The sequence below is a fragment of the Balaenoptera ricei genome, chromosome 10, assembly GCF_028023285.1.
Source record: "Balaenoptera ricei isolate mBalRic1 chromosome 10, mBalRic1.hap2, whole genome shotgun sequence".
Taxonomy (NCBI): domain Eukaryota; kingdom Metazoa; phylum Chordata; class Mammalia; order Artiodactyla; family Balaenopteridae; genus Balaenoptera; species Balaenoptera ricei.
The window spans coordinates 22,164,096-22,186,807 of NC_082648.1; the positions used below are offsets into that span (position 1 = coordinate 22,164,096).

At 37.2% G+C, this 22,712-nt stretch overlaps 1 protein-coding gene across 4 annotated transcripts in view; it reads right to left on the minus strand.

Moving 5' to 3' along the window:
* ITPR2 (inositol 1,4,5-trisphosphate receptor type 2) overlaps positions 1 to 22,712 on the minus strand; it is a 524,073-nt gene that overhangs the window by 67,719 nt on the left and 433,642 nt on the right. For all 4 annotated transcript variants that reach the window (XR_009505331.1, XM_059935504.1, XM_059935506.1 and 1 more), the window contains 3 exons: positions 15,049 to 15,213; positions 11,649 to 11,844; positions 7,301 to 7,393 (listed from right to left, as the gene is read on the minus strand). Coding sequence is in view for 3 of the 4 variants with exons in the window: in XM_059935504.1 (XP_059791487.1) it covers positions 7,301 to 7,393; positions 11,649 to 11,844; positions 15,049 to 15,213 (454 nt within the window). In the remaining variant the exon portion in view is untranslated. The remainder of the gene's footprint in view (positions 1 to 7,300; positions 7,394 to 11,648; positions 11,845 to 15,048; positions 15,214 to 22,712) is intronic.

Sequence of the window (22,712 nt, forward strand, 5' to 3'; positions counted from 1 at the left end):
TCTGGGGAATGGCAGGTGGATTGGGGTGCCAGGGCCTCTGGGGTAGGCAGATGAGTGCGGGAGCTGTAAGAAGAGAAGTAGGTAGGGGCCAGATTATGGAGAGAATCATACACCAAGCTGAAGAGATTAAACTTTATCCTGAAAGCTATGGGGAGTCACTGGAGAATTTTAAACAGAAGAAAGGGGATTTAGCATCTAGCTGGCAAAGCAGTATGAGATAAAACATGAACTTAAATAACAAGACAAATTAACACACGATAAAAGCCACAAGAGCGGTGCAAAGAGATCAGAATAGAGAGAGAACGTTTAATACTAATGATAATGAGTGGGGAGTCCCTCTAATTAAGGCAGACTCTGAGTCTGCCTTGAATATTCAATGGACTAAGACAGCAGTAGATAGGCATTTCACATGGCACGGGCAGAGAGCCCCAGAGTTTAAAAAATTGCTTATATGATGAAGAGCCAATAATACCAGTACGCAGAGGGGTGTAAGATATGGCTGGAGATAAACTGGCAGCTCTCTGAAAAGCTCTAGGGAGTTTGGATTTTAGTTGGGAGGTAATGGAGCATTGTGGACATCTTGAGTTGGGGGTAGGGAAGGACATATTCAAAGCAGTGATTTCTGACAAGTAGCCTAGTGGTGATATAGTGGGTAAATTGAGGAGGAGAGAATAACTGGAGGTAGAAAGACCACTTAGGAGGCAGTTGCAATAATTCAGGCATGATGTGCTATGCGCCTCAAACAGAGTAATGGCTGTGAGAATGGAAAGGATGAAAGATGGGGACCTGGCGGGACTTGGTATGAAGGAGACGGCAATGTGAAGTATCACACTGAAGCTTCCAGCCAGCGGTGACCTGGGAAAGGATGGTCTCACTAAACCACAGAAACAGACCATTTGGAAGGAAGAACTGGATGCCGGGGCTTTGATGAAGACAAGGAAAGAATCTCAGATGATTTTTACGTTTATCGGACAAGAAGACTTTTAAAAGGCTAGAGAGGACGAGAGCTGGGAGAGAACTGTGATCCAAAATTAAGGAAGATGATAATTTAAAGATGAAGAGAGTATCAAAAAAACATCAAAATTACAGAAGGGTCAAAGGCAATGAGAAACAAGAAAAGGTCACTGGATTTAACAGTTAGGTCATCAGGAAAAGCATAGGAAGATGGCAAATAGTTTAAGAGAAGATGGTTGATTCAGAAATTGAAGGAGAGAGTGTAGGTCAATTGCTTTATAGAAAAATTTAGTACTGAAAGGAAGGAGATTAATAGGATATTAGTTTGGGGGGATAAGAGAATGCAGAAGAAGGTTCAATTAGGACCCAAGAGTGTATATAAGAAGAAAGAGAACAGATGGTAGCAAGGAAAAGATTTCAGGTGCAAGAACAATGATCTAGCTAATGGTGGCAAAGGGGTAATGATGAAAACAGAGGTGGTTATAAAAGAGGTGAGAGGACACGTCCTTGTTGTTTACATGCATAAAGGAAGAATTAGTGGAAATAGACTTTAATGCGGAGACATTTTAAAAGAACTAAGTATATTCATGTAAAGAACTTAGAACATTGCTTGGCATATATTTAGGGTGTAATAAATTCCAAGTATCATAATTAGCATTATTATTGAGAGATGGCTGTCAAATATCATGCAAAGTTATAGTTTTAATATAACCAACAAATTCTACACTTAAACAATATGAGGTTAAATTATCCTCATTTTCAGTTTAGGAGTATTAGAAAGGATTTTTTTCTTAATTCACAATAGGGATGTTTCATATGAGGAAAGGAATAAAAATATATTCTATTGACTCTAAAATACTTCCCCCTGATTTGAGATGTTAGTCTATACATTTTTCTGGACATGCATGAATAAAAGTATTTATTAATGCCATTTTTTTCTGCTTTAACAATTAAGTTATTCCTTTTTTTAATGGTTTCTTAAAAGCAATAGATTGTCATTGAGACATATTTGAAACTCTGAGTACAACTGAGAACCTCTTGTTTCTTGGCCTTAACCTTTAATCACAATCACCTCAATATGGAATTGCTGATTTTAAAAAACTTCAGGAAAAAAAAATTTAAAACACGGGGCACCCAGTAGGAAGCCAAAGGTAGAGTGACATAAAGATTGACCGGTTCTTCTATACATCAATCTTTTTTATTAAAGTAAAATAGCAAACTATATTCAATTTGAGTAACTCATAAAAGTCGGACATCTGTAAACCTCTTTTTTCCTGTACATTCAAATGATTTTTACTTAGAAAATAATTGCAAATAATTTTTTTGCCTCAAAAAAGCCTTACTTTTCTAGAAAATCAGTTTTGGGGTTTTTTTTTAGGAGAACATTTTTGTCTAGGAAGTCAGGGAGGTCTGCAGCAAATGAAATAAAAGATTTCTGTTTTTTTGTTCACCGGCAGTCAGTTGCCAGTTGCCAGGAGAATCCGCTGCCTCTGGGAGGATGGCTCTACCCGCACCTATGGCGCCTCCTTAGGAGCTGGCCGCTCAGCCTCCCACTCCCCGAGGCTTGTTATCACGCTACTGCGCGTGTCTGGGCCTTTTGTAATGTGGACCTGCTGTCCACTAGGTAACAAACCAAGGCCTTCACAAATGCACGCTAGGGCTTGCAAATTCAAATTTCATCCTGGTCTTAGACACAGCAAAGTTATTTTTACATCTAAGTGACACACGCTGCCCCACAAACACCAGGTTGTGGCTTTCGTTCTACTTTTGCAGTCAGGCACACGTGGCCAAGATTTAAAGGTGGCAGGGGCTACAAGGTCAGATCTGCAGAGTTTTCAGTCAAATGGATTTTATCACTTACCATGTCAAATGTAAGAAGGTCACAGAAGAAAGAGCAGATTAATACAGGCTTGCCTGTAGTTTTTAATACTGATTTACAAATGATGCCTAACCGTGAAAAGCTACTGCCACCACCTCTGGATCCCACCATAGTCTCTGTCACACCCCCAGTGCTGAAGTCCCTCCAGGATTCTTTCCTCCTTACTCTGGGAGCTTTCCCTGCAAAATCATACCCACAGCTCCCAGTTCAGGTCGAGCCTAAAAAAAAATTGCAGACTTTGCCCCTGGGGCAATACACCTGGAAGAACTGTCCCCTTTTGTCCACAGGGAAAAGGGAAGTTCTGTTCTTTGTGTAATGTATTAGGTGAAAATGACGGGTGATAGCAGTATTAGGGGAAGTCTTTAATGCGTTTGCATTCGGAGGTATAACCCAATACCCAAACAGACTTTGTGACAGAACAGACTTTCTCAGCCTCAACACTGTAGACATTTGGGGCTGGATAATTCTTGGTTGGGGGGGCGTTGTCCTCTGCATTGTGAGATGTTTAGATGCTAGTAAAACTCCTCCCAGAATTATGACAACCAAAAATGTCTCCAGACATTGCCAAATGTCCTCAGGGCAGGGGAAGAGGGGAGAGAATCAACTCCAGTTGATAAATACATAATAGAGAAGATTTACTTTTTTTTAAGAAATTGCCTTCAGAAGACAATATGCATAAAGAACATCTATCCAAGCATTCTATGGGGAAGGCAATATTAGGCAGAATTTTAACCATCTCTAAATTTTGGTTAGGAAAGAAATAATTTATAGAGATTAATCCTTTAATTAGGAGGCAATAAAATTTAGAAGGTTGGAGCACAGGCCTTGGAATCAGAGATCTAGATTGATTTACTAGCTGTGAACTTAATGTCTCTGTCCTTCAGTGTTTTTACCTATAATATGAGGATACTTAGTAGCATCTATCTATCCTTGGACATGCTTCAAGGCCTTCACTCATGCTGTTCCCTGTGCCCAGAACGGCCCCTTCTTTCTCTTGGCCTTTCAGCCTCCAAGTCTCAGTTTAAATAATCTTCCCCAGAAGGGCCTCTCTGTTTATCTACAGCTAGGCTCTCTTGTGATTACCTATCACAGCACCATTTGCAGTACTGTATTTCGTAACTTTTTATGCTTCCCTCACTATTTTATAGTTTCACAATGTCCAGGATTATTTTTTTATTCAACACTGTCTTGAATATGGTAGCTGGCCCATAGTAGAGGCTCAACAAATATTGCTGTATGAATGAATGAATGAATGAATACACAGAGTTTTTATAATTATTAATATCATCATCGTCATCATCATCATCACTGAGGATTTGTACTGATCTGACTTAACTAAATTCCTATTTCACAAAAACACTCACTTCATTCTGTTAAATGCTAAGATCAAAATGTCACAATGAGTAAGACTGTATGAAACAATTACACTAGAATACCTGGTTCAGCATCTACAACAATGCCTGGGAAATTGCATAAAGCCTAAGCTTTGCAGACTTGCACAGAGTTGGGCGGCAACCTCCTGGGATGTGTCCGTACATGTATGACCTAGAGGAGCTCATTCTCGGAGAGGGGGCTTCAGCTGCTCCCTCACTGTCCCTTCGGGCTTCTGGATGCCAAGGGCTGGCTGAGCGCTGCTGGCTCAGCTGCCGTGCTGGGCCCCTGGCTCAGCCGCCTTTAGAGACTCTGGCGGGAGGAACACTAGCTTTGTTCTTGGTTCACTGGCAAACCAATATTTTGCTCTTAAAATCAAACCACTGTTAACAGTGTATTTGGTTTTTAAAAAAAGGAAATAATTTTTAGAAGAGCAAGGCAGAAATAGGGTTACTCTACTTGGGACCATGTTGTTATAAAATGCTCATGCTAACAAGAAAGTAAATTTTTTAACATACTCTTTTTCATACTCTGTCACGGAGAAAGAATGTTGAATTAAAAAAGCGATAAGTACTTAAAACAATAAGTTGATGTTCAAGGTGGCCGACAGATCCTAAGAGCTATTTAACTCTAGCCAGCTACTTAAACTATGTCTGAGTTTTTGAAATAGCTCTCTGTGATTTTTTTGCATCGTGGAAAATGGGAAGAAGAGTGAAACATCTGCAGATCTGAATTTGAGGTTATGACAAATTCTGCAAACCGCTGACAAACGAGATTGATCTGCTCCCCCAGATAAGATACGTCATTAAAGGGATAGTGTGGGAAGGAGTCAGGATCAAGAGAAGCCAGTATGGGTTCAGACGAACCTCACATTGGGAATATTGGCAGACATTATGTATCTGGGCTTTGGCAAGGAGGCTTTGAGAAGGAGCCTCATGAGATGTTTTTTAAAAGAAGGAGGAACATGGGATAAATGGTAGTTTATTTAAGGCAGATTTCTTTGTGGGTGAATAATGCACAAAACATGACTATGTTAATCTGAAAGCATGTTTCTGGTGGCCACACGCCAAAGGACTCTGCCCTTAGCACTGTCCCCATGCAGCATTTCTAGCACCTTTAATGAAAATCTTTTGAGGTTGGCAAAATTTTTTTTCTGTTAAGAGCCAGATGGTAAATATTTTAGGCTTTGTGGGTCACATACAGTCTCCATTGCATCTTTTTCATTAAAGAAAAAAAAAACTTAAAAAAAAGCTGCAACCATTCTTAGCCCGAGGGGAGTACAGAAACAGGTGACAGTTCCTATTTCCCCACGGCCCAAGTTTGCCAACCCGTGTTCTAGAGCTTATCAAACTTGAGGATGACATGAGAGAGAATGAATATTCTGCTTAATAGGATCAGGACCCATAAAGATACCATGAGCCTCATGGCACGTGAGCACTGGAAGGGACCGGAAACCTAGAGATCATCTGGTCAAGAAGCCCCTCCTCTATTCACAGGACAAACTGGGACAGCCTGGGATTATGGGTTGGCAGAAATATATAGACATAAATGCATGGTTTTATACTTGAAATCCCAAACTCCCAATTAATGTGAGCACAGAATAGGCATTTATGGCTTGACAGCTGAACCAGTGAAGAATGGCGTTTTAGCCAAGAGTCAGTCAAATGTGGGTCAAGAGTGTGGTGCGACTGCAAATTGCACGATCCTAAACATGATCACACCGCTCAACTTCTTGCCTTGGAGTGTTACATGAAGAGTCATCGCTGTAATATGTGAGGAAGCTGAAGAAATTGGAGGTATATAAGCCAGAGGATGCATGTAACGGGATTTTAGAAACTTCAGAGCACAGTTAAGCTACACAAGTAGAGAGGGAGCTGGTTTGTGGTTTATAGGCCTGAACTGGGTACCCAGGAGGTCAGGGGGGAAAGAAGTCTGAGTGGCAGTTGTTTACAGTGCCTGAGCTGCTGGGACGTGGAAATGGAACATATGCATGTGTTTAATTCTCCCTTTAGGTCATAGAGCATGAAACATTTAGTCAGTAGAAGAGACTGTCCATTTTTGTTGGACTTCAAGCAACAGTCCAACATCTTAAGGCAAAAGGCAACTTGGGGAAAAAAGGCTCTATCATTATGACCAAACAATGTGCTTCCAGATGGAAGTGGTGAAATCCATCCTTACGCTGTGCTTAACTCTTTCTTCTCTCACTTTCTCTGAGTCTGATTTTGCCCTTTGTAGACATAACAGAGACTAAATCTATTCCTTTTTTATATATAGAACTCTTGAAATATCTAAATGCTCCCTAAATCTTTGCTGCTTCTGGAAACAGATCACTAATTCCTTCTACAGTTCATTACATTTCACACATGCCATAGTTTCCAAATTCCTGCCACATCCTTCGAGAACAGTTTAGAGTTTAAAAAATTCTTTTTATATGCATGATTCCATTTGTTCCTTTGGAGGCAGGGAAAGTATCATATGCTCTATCTATCTATCTATCTATCTATCTATCTATCTATCTATCTACCTACTTACCTATGTACCTAGATAGATCTCCTTCTCTCCCTCCCTCCCTCCCTTCCTTCCTTCCTTCCTCTCTTTCAGGACAAGCCATCTGAACAAAGTCCAGGAAATTTGCATAACATATGCAAGACATAGACCTAGAAAGTGGCAGGTCAGGGATTATAACCAAGCCTTTTGAGTTCTAAACCCATGCTTTTCCATTCTTTGTTAAAGGATGGATTCTTCTGTTAAAGGCAATATATTCTTAGTTAAAGGCTATACAGTGGAAAGGGTCTTGCTTAGTGTGGTATGGTTTTGCAATATGGTAACAGAATTTTTAGCAGCACGTACCACAGGGTAAATTTGATAAATTCTCATGATTAGAAATAACGTAAGGAACAGGGTGAGGATACAAAATGACGGATATGAGAATCCTTTCTCTAGCTTGAAACTTTTAGGTTCTTTTACCCTCCATTCTTCTATTTCAACTCACCATGAAATTTTTAGAGCAACTCTCTAACCTATAATAACTTTAATCAAATAAACATAACTTCAGAAGTATCGAGTTCATGCTGTCCTGGAGCCCTTTTTACAGACCTGTATTTGAAGCTGGTATTGTGGGTGAGCAGTTTTCCTTTTCACATGTTCCCAGGATTGAAGCGAAAGTCATAGCAGAAACTGCATTGCTACCTGAGAACACACAATGGAGACATAGTATAGAGACAAATATGCAAGTGACAAGAAATGAGCAGACAAATTACAAAGGCACATAAATAAAAGGTGCTATTACTCCAAATTAGCTGTGTTCCTAAAGTTTTTAGTTAAGTTAGTGTGGAACTCCGAACACAGTTTTGCCTACTGAATCAATTTTATAAATAGAGAATAGGTTCATGGGCCAACCCACTAAAAGCCTTTTCTATCTTTCTAAAGTGGCTGAGATAAACTACTAGTAATACTGCAGGCCCTAACCACCATGTGTAACAATGTTCCCATGGCCAAATGCATTCAGGGCTCTGGCTTGGAAATGCCAGAAACATGTTCCCCCAGTGTAGCTGGTACCCCTGAGCTCTCAGCCACTGGTGCCCATGGCTGAGGTAGAGCGAGCAGGAGGTGGCATCTCTTAATGGTAAATGTGGGTTCCCGGGAACAGGACATCAAACATCTCAGGGAAGCAAGAATCTTCTGCCAGATCCCTGTTCAGAACCTTTTCTTCCTTAGTCCCCAAGGATCCATCTTTACCCCCTATCTCCCTGGTCCCGATAGAAAAGAAAATAGTAACCTTCTTATCTGTGTAAAACAAGTTTCATATAACAAATTTTGTTGTTAGTAACAAATACAACATGAAGAGGTTCGTTCCTCTCAAACCTGTTTTTCACACGGAGCCACCAAGGAAAGTCCAGAAGGTGGGGGGAGAAGATTAAGTTCATTTTTATATACTGAAGAAATATTCAAGTGCATTTCAGGGCAGCACCCACCAAGGTTAGCCTGATTGTTTGAAGAGGTGAAGGCAGAAGTGGAGAAGGGTGGCTGGAGTTAGGACGTGTGATGAGGAGAGGGACCAGGCCTGGAGTTGCCACCAACACAAGCCCTGGAGCTGAGAGCTCGGGTCCACGAGGAAGGGAAGCCGCAGACTTTACCTCCCCGCACCTTGACTGGGGCAGCATGGCAGAAAGGACGGGTATGTCACGGGTGTGGAGTGAGCGTCAAGTGGTCAGAGAGGCAGGGTTCCTGAGTGTTCCCCAGGAGCCATTCCTTTCATTAATATTTACTGACTTCATGCTAGGCTCTGAGGAGTCAGAGTCAGGGCCTTGGAGAACCCACAATCAATTAGGGAATACAGACAGGTACAGACATAATTATAGTTGAATGGAGGGAGTGGGGTACACGTAAAGTGAGGTAGTGCGTTCAGAAAGGGAGAGGTGAATTCTAGAAAGGAAAAAACAAAGGTTTTTGGAGAAGGATCCATCTAGAGGAGACAGGATTTACACACAGGAAGATGAGGTAGAGGGTAAAGGGGGCAATTCCAGGTACAATCCTATGACAAAAGGTACAGAGGCCAGCAAAGGCACAGACAAGGCAGAGCTTCTAGGCTAATGATTTTAAACCGAGCATCCCACAGCCAGCCCAGGGCCCAGCAAAGTTTTCAAATCCGTAAGACACAGAATCAGAACTGTGGTAGGAATGAATGACTTGCACAAACAGAAGAGAGGCTGAGCGGGGGGAAGCCACCTGGGAAGTTTCTGCCATTTTCTGGGGAGAGGAAATGAGGGTAGAAACAGGAGGGCAGCACCGAGGATGGGGAAGAGGGGGCAGCTGGAGAGACACTGGAACCTCCGCTTGTCAACACTACCTTCCCGCCAACTCCTTGGGCTTGTCTAAGACATGGATTCCCCTGAACACCGTCAAGTGCAGTCTTCTGCATCTACAGAGTCAGGTTCCACTGGTGCCAGAGGTGGGATATGCATTGTCCTAAACTCCCAAGGCCATTTGCAAATCATTGGTCCTCTGCTCTCATATCCACCTGTGACGCTCCTGCCATTCAGCTCTGGAACCTCAACCTTCTCTCTTTGTTCACTGATTTCTTCACATTCACTGAAGAACTGTGTACTTCTACATTCCCAGTTTCACTTGCTCCCTAGATGTGTTATCTTTGATAATTTCACTCAACTTTGGGAGAAAATAGTTTTCAATAATTGAAAGAATAAACTTTATGCTACATATCCACGGACAGAATATATAGTATTAGAAATTAAATTTAAAATGTTATGAAAATATGAGCGCTTCTTCCAGGGCATGGTACCACATACACTCTCTATGAAACAAAAACTCTCAGTCTATGAAGAATCAAGAGTTTAACTTTGTTAGCTGTTCTTGTATGCCAGATTTTTATAGTATTCACAAATGCTTTCTCTTGTTTAACAACTTTTTATATAAATATGTATAATAGTTTTAGTGAAGATCTTGACATTTTAGTTTTCGTGCTTCCTATTTTGTAAAACACAGGAAAGAAGACTTTTTTTATATTTCTAAAGAAAATATATTCATAATATAATGACGCTTACTTTTTTTTATTGGAGTATAGTTGCTTTACAATATTGTGTTAGTTTATACTGTACAGCAAAGTGAATCAGCTATACGTACACATATATCCCCTCTTTTTTGGATTTCCTTCTCATTTAGGTCACCGCAGAGTATGGGGTAGAGTTCCCTGTGCTATACAGTAGGTTCTCATTAGTTATCTATTTTATACATAGTATCAATAGTATATATATGTCAATCCCAATCTCCCAATTCATGCCCCACCCCTGTCCCCCTTGGTATCCATGTTTGTTCTAGACATCTGTGTCTCTATTTCTGCTTTGTAAATAAGATTACCTGAACCAATTTTTTCAGATTCCACATATATGCGTTAATATACAATATTTGTTTTTCTCTTTCTGACCTACTTCACTGTATGACAGTCTCTAGGTCCATCTATATCTCTACAAATGACCCAATTTCGTTCCTTTTTATGGCTGAGTAATATTCTATTGTATATATGTACCACATCTTCTTTATCCATTCCTCTGGACACTAACTTACTTTTTAAATAACACAATTAAAATTATTTACTACAAGATTCATAAAACAATAACGACTGTACACATTTGAATTCAGAAATTCTGATGCTTCAGTGTCAGACTCACTCTGTACTGAATAACTCAATGTGATCATGCCTAGTAAATAATTAAGACAAAGAATTTTGAGAACAGATAGTTTATGATTCACAGATAGTTTAGTACATGTGGGGTTTTGGGGGTATTTATATACATGAGCTTTCCCTCCAAATATTTACACCTATAAAACTCTAGACAAAGTAACATTTAAGGGAGAAAAAGAAAGGCCATAACAGAAAATATACCATGTGTCTGTGAATAAAGACTACTACCTAGGTCTGAAATTCAGTCTCAAGTTTAATAACTTTCAATCTATGTATATGTTATTTCTATTCTGTGCCTTGATCACTTAGGCTAAATAATAGATCTGAATGCCACTTAATTATCCCATATTCTAAAAGCACCACTAACTAAATCCTACTTTTAAATTTGATGGTTTGAAGAAAGAGAGAGTCATTTTGTGGTTTCCCTTCTCTGCAACCCATAGGCAGTGGAATCACCCAGAGAAACTATCAGCAAAATGCAGAACTGCAATGTCCATCCAGCAAAACAGGAGAGGAGGAAAGAGAGTAAGAACAAAATTTAATCAAAACAACAAAATGTAGGAAAGGGGGAAAGAAGAAACCATTAGGGAGCATAATAAATAAAAAATCCAAAGTAAGATGGAAAGAATCACCCCTCATACCACAAGAATCACAGTGGGTATAAATGGGTGATGTCTAACCAGTCAGACAATAAAAATAAATATCACACAGAAATTCTGACAGCCACATATTCACGGACAGAGCCCCTTCATGACAATATTTTGAGCATTTTTTCTATAGCAAATTTTCTGACTATCTGATGGTTTCCAAATCAAAGCATTTATACTTTTCAACTATTCAAGTATAATATAATGTACTGTGAGCAAACATGTATGAAATAATGGTTGTGAATGATGCTGGAAGTTCTTGGGGGAGACATCCCCCAAGAGAAAGAATCCCAAAGCTATTACCCTGCACTGAAATTGTCAACTGTCCCCGGGAGTACAGTCAACACTATTGAAACTTCTGTACTGAGACTGAGCTCAGGTGACGTTTCTTGTATGAAGATTTTCCTATGCACACTGTCAGCTAACATACAGCGTAGGGGTATTTCACACTCGTGAGCTCTTAGTGAACAAGAAAATGTTTTCAAAGGAATGAAAGAAAACATTGCCTCCATCATCGTTCATCTGTGATCCTCTTAGCAAGAGATGTACCAGTCGGAGCCGCCATCAGAGCAAGCTCATTTAGTGGTAACAGCAATACCTGTGAGGGGAGTTCTGTTTTTCAGCCTATCCACCTCCATAGTGAAGTCATCCTTCAGAAAAAGGAATCCAATAATGGAAAACAGGTAGACAAGGATGAGGGCGAGGACTGCAGTTAGAATAATGGAGCGGCCATTCCGTGTGACACTTTTTATGACATTGAGCAGAGTCTCTTCTCTATATACTAAATCAAAAAGCTACAAAAACAAAGAGAACGAAAACAAGGAAAAAAATGCAATGAAGCAAAGGGTGAATAAATACAAAGGTAATCACAAATACAAATGCAGGCCATTTTAATTTATCTGTGAAAGAATAACAGTAAAAATAACACCTTAAAAATGAACCAAAATATGTATTTCTTCTCCAGTTTGAATGTGTTAATAAACTGTTTTTCAATAAAGATAACTCTAACACAATATATAATGTGCATCTGTTGGTTTCATACCCAACGTAATATCAATTTTTTAAGACATGGTAATAGCATAGCTTCAAATTTGAATTTAGAAAAATTGTAATACGATATATAACCAACTTAGCTACTTATTCCTTATTTTTAGTCTTTCTGATATTCTGCAGTTGCTTCTAGAATATGTAAAATGGCTAACACGAGCATGCTGAATTAGGGAACTAAGTGATGAATAATTGAAGGATTCATTCAACGGATTGTTTAATCAAGGGATTAGAGGTGAAACGACATGAATTAAATTTTATGAGCCCACTAAAATAGAAAAGGTATGAAATTTAAAAATATTTGAGAAATGCAAACATCTTTCTTACTAAACAGGTAGATTGGGGGCAAAACCTATTACTTTAGTATATACTTTTGGAAACAGAAGTATAAACAGAAATATAATTCACAAGTGTTAATTCACTTCCTCTATGGATAATGGGTTATTATCCATTTTGTGTTTAGTAGTAGAAAATCCATATGCACTAGTCAAGAACCTAGGTATGTGTTTGCTATCTGCAGTCAACTTTAAGAACAATTTTATTTATTGCTATATTTAAAGTTGAAATTATACATTCGCAACTACATGTTTCATTATTAAAAGTTGGTTAAAAGCAATATTAACATTTACTTTAACGAAGGCATAAGTATCAGTTTGGAAATGAATAGTATTTTTGATATTGGAATAACTGGGGTTTGTTTTCTGCTATCTATGGGGAGTGATTAAAATTTCTGAGCTGGTTGAAATGATTAATACCAGTGTCCCTCATCCCTTCAGAAACCCCAGGGCCTTGTACTCTGTTTTTCAGAGTTTTGAGGCTTATACAGTTACTTTCCAATTTAACTATAGTCTTGCAAATAATTGCTGTAAATATATTAACTTGTTTGCTCACCTTAGGACACTGATATTTTTTGATGGTCAAACACAAAAACATATGTTTAACTATTTTGCTATCTGTTTATCTCCTGGAGGGAGATACAACCTTTAGAAACAAAGTCCTTATTCTTTCCTAAAGACAAATTAAGTAATGCAAGTTCAGCTTCCAAATTACTGACCTGGCTTATTTAACTTATTTAAGCATTTAGTTGACAGAAAGGAGATTTTCCCTCAGCTGAACAGTGGCTTAAACAAAAGGTCTGGAAATGGTTCCAGATCATTTCTGGATAGTTTACGAAAGTTTATAGTTTTCAGAAGCCCATACGATACTTGCTGAAAATGCATATTCCTGGGCCCTATTCCATACCCATGGAATCAGAATCTTGAGAATGCAAAGGTATTGATGTTGGACAGGTGAATGGTTCCTTCCGTTTATTTCTCAAAGGAAAATCTAGAGTGTGGTTTCTATTACTGGTTAAAGGATTGGCATTTGTGGACACAACTGGGAATGCAAATTCATATATTTTTTAAAACATAAAAATATTTAAAAAATACATTTAAATACCATTTTGACATTATGTCCATTAAAATTTTCTTCTAGTCCTCTGAACATGAAAATGGAATACATCCTTTTTATAACCAACCCAAGGAAAACAAATTAGCATAAGTGTTGTATGATTTGAAAAAGATGAGAGAAAAATGCAACTGGAAATCAAGGTTAACATAAATTAAAAGTAACATTACTATTAATAACTCATACAATAATGCAAATACACCTTTATTTTGTCAAAAACCTTTCCTTAAATAACAAAGATTTACATATATCATTTCACATGTTTTTCATATTATTTCTTTAATGGGTCTTGATATTACTAGTCTCTCATATTACCCCTATCCATTTTATAGACAAGGAGGTTGAAGCACAAAAACATAATAAATATTACATATTACAGTCAGGGAAAAGTGCTGGGTATAATAGACCTTTATATATCATAGGCAGATTTTTAAAAATGCAATTTTTGTGGTGAATTAGAGCAAAGAAGGAATTCATTAGGATCCTTGATCAGAAAAAAAAGTCTACTTCTGATGGCTGAATACTAATCTAACTTAACTGGCTGGAAGATAATTTTGTATCCTTTTGTTGATAAGGGACAAATCCGCTCTTCACTGTGGCTCTTTCAAGTGTTTTAGGGTAAACAGAAAATTAGCTTCTTACTTAATCTTCCTACATGGGTGAGCTAGGTCACAGGCAAGAAGGAGGCAATGAATTTGCCCCTCATGACCCAAGCAAACCAGGTCAGCATAATGTTTTTAGATCTTCAGCTTGTTTTCAGGGATTATTTTATTGGGTAGTGTTCTCCTCTGCATACCAACTGTGAGCTGAAGATATAAATAAATTGCTCCTCTGGCATCATGATGCTAACCTGGTAATGCTCTAAGTTTCAAAACATTACCATATACTTGTATTGACTCCTCTTCTGGTTTATGGCTAGAGAACATATATGTAGGAAGGAAAACTGATAACCAGCAAAAAAACAAAACCAAAACCAAAATGCAACTTTACAAGAAATCTGAAAATCCACTTAATGAATAGATATATGTAAATAAGCTTAACAACAACGACATATTAAATCTAAAACTATAAGACTGCCCTTAAAACAACTCATCATCTTTTTGCTAAGTTGGCTTTCCCCCTCATTTTATTTAAATGCCATTCTAAAGATACACAAAATATTTGCTGCTATAAATAAATACAATGAATTCAGTACCAAGAAAGTATATCCCTTTTCTTGTTGAAGAATCTCTAAGGGAAATGTGACTTGGCTGAAACCCAAAGCAGCCTGCTATGCAAAGCCTGGGTCAAGAGGTGGGTCTCAGAGAGAAAATAAAGAATTGCACCACCTATGTCGTTGCTCAGAGAAAAAGACTAAAAATAATAATAATGCATGATTTTCCTAGGCAAGTCTAAAAATAACATAATTTGTCCTAAATGCCAGACCCTGCTTAAAAAATCAAAGGAAGAAGCATAAGAAGCAGCAGCACTATGTATTTTTTTCAGCAGAGAGATGTACTCACCAGGAAGCTATAGAAGAATTCGTGGACAAAGAGGCCCAGCATGCAAACCAGGACATATGCTACGTGGTAGAGAAAGGCCATATCCAGGATGACCGCTCGGTACCCTCGGGTGAACGTGCCACGGTTTCCGACAAAACTCACCAGAAATACTATTTTATTACAAAGCTAAAGGGAGGAAAAGATTCAATTTTACTGTCTTATTTGTTCTGAAACTCACAAAAACAGCAGGTCATTGACAAAACCTATTATTCACAAAGTCTGTGGTTTTCTTTTATGATTTCTCATTTTGTAATTTTTCAGCACTGCTTACAAATCTGCATGTAAACACCATACAGACAAACCCTGTATTCTTTGCAGTTCCAGGAAAAGAGAGGAAAAGTGATCAAGAGCCCCAGCTCTGCAATCAAGACAGACGTGAATTTAAATTCTAGTTTTCCCACTACTATTATCTGACCTGGGCCACGCAACTGTAGGTCTTGGTTGTTTCTTCTCAAAAACTGGAATAAAGGAATTCCCACCTCATAGAACTCTTCAAGGAATTAAATAATTCATAATGCATATGAAGCCCTTAGTACAATGACTCTTGAAATATTACTCATTATATTTTCCATATTAAAAGTAATAATGCAATGTTTTTATTATTATACTATAAATGAAACAGAAAAATATATTTTCAGAAAACATCCAGAGATTTGTCCTCGATTTATTTATCCTGGACTTTCTCTACTGAATATTATTTTAAACAAGTAGGCCATTAAAAATTATTTTTGTATTTAATTTACTCTACATTCATAAAGAATATAAATATACTTCTCTACCTAGATTAAAATAAATATAATACTTGCATGTATCTTCTAAGTTCTATGTATGGTAATTATTCAGTAAACATTTTGGAGTGTTTATTTTGCTTGGTACCATGCAGAGCAGGGGTCCCCAACCCCCAGGCTGTGGACCGGTACTGGTCCGCGGCCTGTTAGGAACCGGGCCGCAGAGCAGGAGGTGAGCGGCAGGCGAGTGAGCGAAGCTTCATCTGCTGGTCCCCATCACTCCCATTACCGCCTGAACCATCCCTCCCAACCCTGGTCGGTAGAAAAATCGTCTTCCACAAAACCGGTCCCTGGTGCCAAAAAGGTTGGGGACCGCTGATGTAGAGTATTCAAATTAAAAATACATTTAAATACAGAAATTTAAGTTTAAATTTGAATACGGAAATTTAAATACGGAAATTTAAATACAGAATACAGAAATTTATACTGAGGTTCTTTGGCAACGGTACCATGTTTGTTTTTATATGTCCAAGCCTGACTTTGGGAAGACAGCTTGCTCTTTGCAACATCATAGATTTTTTTCCATGTATATGAAAGAAACTGCCTTATGGAATGATTTTAAATAACATAAGAAGGAGCACAACACTTTGGGCAGAAGTAAAATTTGAGAGGTTGGAAAAACATTTTCCTTCCACTTTCTGAAGTCCAAATCAATACAGATAAAATGAGAAATGGTTTATCATTGCACGTTGTGAAGATAACCAAACCAAATCAACAACATAGCAATTAAAAACTTCAAACCTTTCCTAAGTTTGCCCCATGTTAATTAAATAGCCTCTCAATAACAGATATTATCAATTTCATCATCTTGTCAACTTGAATAATGTTAAATAGAAAGTCTTACTTCACTATTTAGTGCTACATCATCATACCTTTACATTACTATTAAATATAGCTACAGTATTAATGGATGTCTTTATGTTTACTATCCAAGGGCAAGTTTAATTCATTCACCCATATCATCAATATGAAATAGAAATAAGAAGTTCTATAAAAAATAAAATTAAAAATTAAAATTATGACTTTTCAGAAGGATGAATTATATGTTGAAGACAAATTGTTTAAATGTTGTGTCTTTAAATTGAGTCATAAAAAAATTATGCAGGAAAACTATAAGTCCTATATACTTATAGGAAAAGGGATACATTGAATTCAGGTTCTCAAGAGCAATATAGTTCAGTTCTCAAATAATGCAAAAGCAAGGACACACTTCTGCCTAAAAGGGCCTCTGCCATTCTTGCATGAAAAAGAAAGATTCGCCTTATTTGTTTCAGGTAATTTTTTTGAACCTTGACCTAAAGCTTCATATTGATGAATATGCTCCTTTTCTCTTGATGGAGCCAATGCTGGTAGTGGCGGCCACCTATTTCTGCACAGATCAGAAACAAGGAAACTGCTGTCTTTTAATTTTGAAGTATTCATACCATGAAGAAATAAGTGTAAGTATAAATAAATGATTTGGGTAGGAAAGAACTTGAACGCTGCTTTTTCCTGCCGCATGACCTTGAAATTTGCAAATTAGTTTTATTGAGCATTTTCCATGAAAGCTGGGAATATTTATGGAAATGAAGAAGTTACAAAAACATTCTCCCATTTCATGTCATGACTTACTTGACATTGTCTAACCAGTCCTTCGCTTGTCAATACCATTACGTAGGCAATCATTGCTTCTGTGGTAAGCGTTCATGTGGGCAACAATAAACCGGGGGTGTGGGAACTGAGCAAGGTGGTTAAAAGGCCATCTTCTGAACTGGTGTTGGAAGGATCCTCGAGTCAGCACACAAATACCAATATAAATGATCACAACCGTCCCTTATATTTTTTTCTTTCTCCATCTATTCTTCAAAGCTGCCCTTGATATATTTTTCATTGAGAATGGGATAAATTGTGTGAAGGTTGGGGGGAAAAGTGGCAGGTGGGGGAGGGAAACGGCAGCAATGTAAACTCTCTGTACAGCCTTTTAAAAGTGACACATCATCCAAATGATGGTCTTCTAAAACAGAAAAATGAATGTTCGTTTGTTAATCCATGTATACTAAAACAAATTCATTAATTTTAACTAGGTAAATTAATTATACAGTATAGTAATATTTTCATAGATACTTTATATTTCATTGATATGTCTTTGCAGGACTTTTTTTAAAACAGTGCAGCGTAGTGGAAAGACACTGGCTTAGAAGTTGGGCCATCTGGGTTCCAGTCTTGGCTCTGCCACTAATTACTTAGGTAAATCCTCCTGGTCTCTATAGGATGTATACACTCGTTTCTAAAATGAAATGACTAGAAGGGAATAAGCCTTAAGGTGCCTCGCAGCTCTAGAATTCTATGTGGTGTCCCTTAAAGTTTGCTATTTTATGTGATCACAGAAATTTATAGCTGCCCTTATATAATCCTTTTTGTCTTATTTGGTTCTATGTCCCTGATCAATAATCTTACATTGTTCCTATTTATTTTCCAACAATAATTATAGCAAAAAAAGATTGTCTACTATTTATTAAAAGGTAAAATTGAATTTATTGTCTTGAACTGCAGTTTAACTATATTACGATATATTCATCAACCATCAACCTTCTTACTAAAAAATCAGATTATCTGATTCAAAACTCTCCATTTCAGTGATGTTACATCTTGGGCAGGACAAGGTTCTACAGTCAAAGCGTGAGGCAAAATTGTCATGTAGTCAGAATCACCCAAGATATCTTTTAAATTGCCAGCAAAACAGTACAGTAAACAAGGGTGGTGTAAACTGTAGTGTCTCTTACTAAATTCAACACGTGCTAGTATTCTCCCAGCACTGGGGCAGTTTTCTGTTTCTGCAACTGAATATCAGAAGTGGGAGCATCAGTGACTGTATTATATGAAAAACAGGGAGTGTGTGTGTGTGTGTGTGTGTATGTGTGTGTGTGTGAGAAAGAAAGGAAGAGAATATGAATGTTTTGACTCAGAATATATATTTCACAGGTGTTTATTGTATTATTTATTATAAAAATCTAAAAATCTAAACAATAAGAATTAATGAAATGGTTAAATAAATTATATAACATCCATACAACTGGTTAATACTATCATTATTAAAATGAGATTTACAAATAAGTTTAATGGTATGAAAATATATTAAGTGATCCCAAACTGATAAAATGTGTTTATATTTGCCAAAATATGTTAATTTTCATTAGCAATAACTAAAAATGTAATGTAGAGGTGGGAAGAAAACTGTACTGGGTTATAAGATATGCTTTTATAACAGAGAAGAACATTTGAATTTTTAAAAACATCTCAAATATTGAGATAACCCCTGTGACAAGACAGAGAAGCAAGCTGTAAGCTAAATAAAAAATTTTTAGAAACCAGCAAAGATGATAAAGATGACGCATCATAATAAGCAGAAACTGATAATACTAAGTGCTCAGAATATAGATTGAGGTTTTTCATCCCACTTGATTCCTTTACCAAAAAAAGGACTTTCTGTATTTGCTTAACACTGTGAAAGACACTGAGTCAGAAACAAACAAGTCCCTGTGAACCAAAATACAAACACTTTTACGATCATGACAGCAATGTTTTACAATTAAATCCTACTTCACTTATAAGGTACCCGGTAAACGGTAGCCTTTATTGCTATTATATCATTATTATGCTATTGTTCTTTTCTAAATCTTCACACTAATCTTCTGAACTGACCTTCTCAACAACCCGATGAAGACAGACTAGGCTTTAATATCTTCATTTCACTGATGAGAAGAACGAAATTCAGAGGCTTGCTATTTACCTAAGGTCTGGAATTCTGATGCTCATTAAGGCTTAACTGTCAGGTAGACAATTTTTTCCTGTTTCTGATACCTATAACTTTAGCAATTATAGTTCCACCTGTTACACAATGCAAAGTTTTAAGTGTAAATTAAGTTAATAAATATGTTAAAATCTAAGGGACAAACATGATTGATTTATGTTTTCTTTTTTTTTCTACCTACTAGGAAATGGTAAACCATAGACAGTTCTGTAATGAGCCTGTTATGTTAAATGTTAAGGTAAATGATATTTGCTAAAACATTTTTATAAATCTGTACAGTATCAAAACTATAGATAAAAACTCTTCTATCAATATCTATCATATCAAAATTACAATTATTCCATTCAATCTGTCCCAAATCAAAGCTAATATTTTCTTTGGTCAAAATGCCCTGGACAGGCAGATCATAATGTATCATTTGGGGGCTGTGCAAACGAGCGTTTTATGCTGTGAAGGCTATTAGACTACCCACAGATTCACATAGTTAATAAGAAAATTATATCTCCATGCAGATTTCTTCTCAGGAAGAAATTAAAGTATAACACTTGCTGCTCTTATGAAGTAATTTTTTAAAAATTTAATTTTATTTATTTATTTATTTTATATAGCAGGTTCTTATTAGTTATCCATTTTATACATATTAGTGTATACATGTCAATCCCAATCTCCCAATTCATCCCACCATCACCCCCTGCCCCGCTTTGCCCTCTTGGTGTCCATACATTTGTTCTCTACATCTGTGTCTCTATTTTTGCCTTGCAAACCGGTTCAGCTGTACCATTTTTCTAGATTCCACATATATGTGTTAATAGATGATATTTGTTTTTCTCTTTCTGACTTAACTTCACTCTGTATGACAGTCTCTAGGTCCATCCATGTCTCTAAAAATAACCCAGTTTCGTTCCTTTTTATGGCTGAGAAATATTCCATTGTATATATGTACCATATTTTCTTTATCCATTCATCTGTCGATGGGTATTTAGGTTGCTTCCATGACCTGGCTATTGTAAATAGTGCTGCAATGAATACTGGGGTGCATGTGTCTTTTTGAATTATGGTTTTCTCAGGGTATATGCCCAGTAGTGGGATTGCTGGGTCGTATGGTAGTTCTATTTTTAGCTTTTTAAGGAACCTCCATACTGCTCTCCATAGTGGCTGTATCAGTTTACATTCCCACCAATAGCACAAGAGGGTTCCCTTTTCTCCACACCCTCTCCAGCATTTGTTGTTTGTAGATTTTCTGATGATGCCCATTGTAACTGGTGTGAGGTGATACCTCATTGTAGTTTTGATTTCCATTTCTCTAATAATCAGTGATGTTGAACAGCTTTTCATGTGCCTCTTGGCCATCTGTATGTCTTCTTTGGAGAAATGTCTATTTAGGTCTTTGGTCATTTTTTGATTGGGTTGTTTGTTTTTTTAATATTGAGCTGCATGAGCTGTTTATATTTTTTGGAGATTAATCCTTTGTCCATTCTTTTGTTTGCAAATATTTTCTCCCATTCTGAGGGTTGTCTTTTCGTCTTGTTTATGGTTTCCTTTGCCGTGTAAAAGCTTTTAAGTTTCATTAGGTCCCATTTGTTTATTTTTGTTTTTATTTCCATTACTCTAGGAGGTGGGTCAATAAAGATCTTGCTGTGATTTATGTCAAAGAGTGTTCTTCCTATGGTTTCCTCTAAGAGTTTTATAGTGTCCGGTCTTACATTTAGGTCTCTAATCCATTTTGAGTTCATTTTTGTGTATGGTGTTAGGGAGTGTTCTAATTTCTTTCTTTTACATGTAGCTGTCCAGTTTTCCCAGCACCACTTATTGAAGAGACTGTCTTTTCTCCATTGTATATTCTTGTCTCCTTTGTCATAGATTAGTTGACCATAGGTGCATGGGTTTATCTCTGGGCTTTCTATCTTGTTCCATTGATCTATATTTCTGTTTTTGTGCCAGTACCATATTGTCTTGATTACTGTAGCTTTATAGTATAGTCTGAAGTCAGGGAGTCTGATTCCTCCAGCTCCATTTTTTTCCCTCAAGATTGCTTTGGCTGTTCGGGGCCTTTTGTGTCTCCATACAAATTTTAAGATTTTTTGTTCTAGTTCTGTAAAAAATGCCATTGGTTAAAAAAAAAAAAAAAAAAATGCCATTGGTTATTTGATAGCGATTGCATTGAATCTGTAGATTGCTTTGGGTAGTATAGTCATTTTCACAATATTGTTTCTTCCAATCCACGAAATGGTATATCTCTCCAACTGTTTGTGTCATTTTTGATTTCTTTCATCAGTGTCTTATAATTTTCTGAGTGTAGGTCTTTTACCTCTTAGGTAGGTTTATTCCTAGGTATTTAATTCTTTTTGTTGCAGTGGTGAATGGGATTGTTTCCTTAATTTCTCTTTCTGATCTTTTGTTGTTAGAGTATAGGAATGCAAGAGATTTCTGTGCATTAATTTTGTATCCTGCAACTTGACCAAATTCATTGATTAGCTCTAGTAGTTTTCTGGTGGCATCTTTAGGATTCTCTATGTATAGTATCATGTCATCTGCAAACAGTGACAGTTTTACTTCTTTTACAATTTGGATTCCTTTTATTTTTCTTTCTTCTCGGATTGCTGTGGCTAGGACTTCCAAAACTAATGTTGAATAAGAGTGGCAAGAGTGGACATCCTTGTCTTGTTCCTGGTCTTAGTGGAAATGCTTTCAGTTTTTCACCATTGAGAATGATGTTTGCTGTGGGATTGTCATATATGGCCTTTATTATGTTGAGGTAGGAGGTCCCTCTATCTCACTTTCTGGAGAGTTTTTATCATAAGTGGGTGTTGAATTTTGCCAAAAGCTTTTTCTGCATCTATTGAGATGATCATATGGTTTTTATTTTAAATTTGTTAATATGGTGTATCACACTGATTGATTTCCGTATATTGAAGAATCTTTGCATCCCTGGGATAAATCCCACTTGATCATGGGGTATGATCCTTTTAATGTGTTGTTGGATTCTGTTTGCTAGTATTTTGTTGAGGATTTTTGCATCTACATTCATCAGTGATATTGGTCCGTAA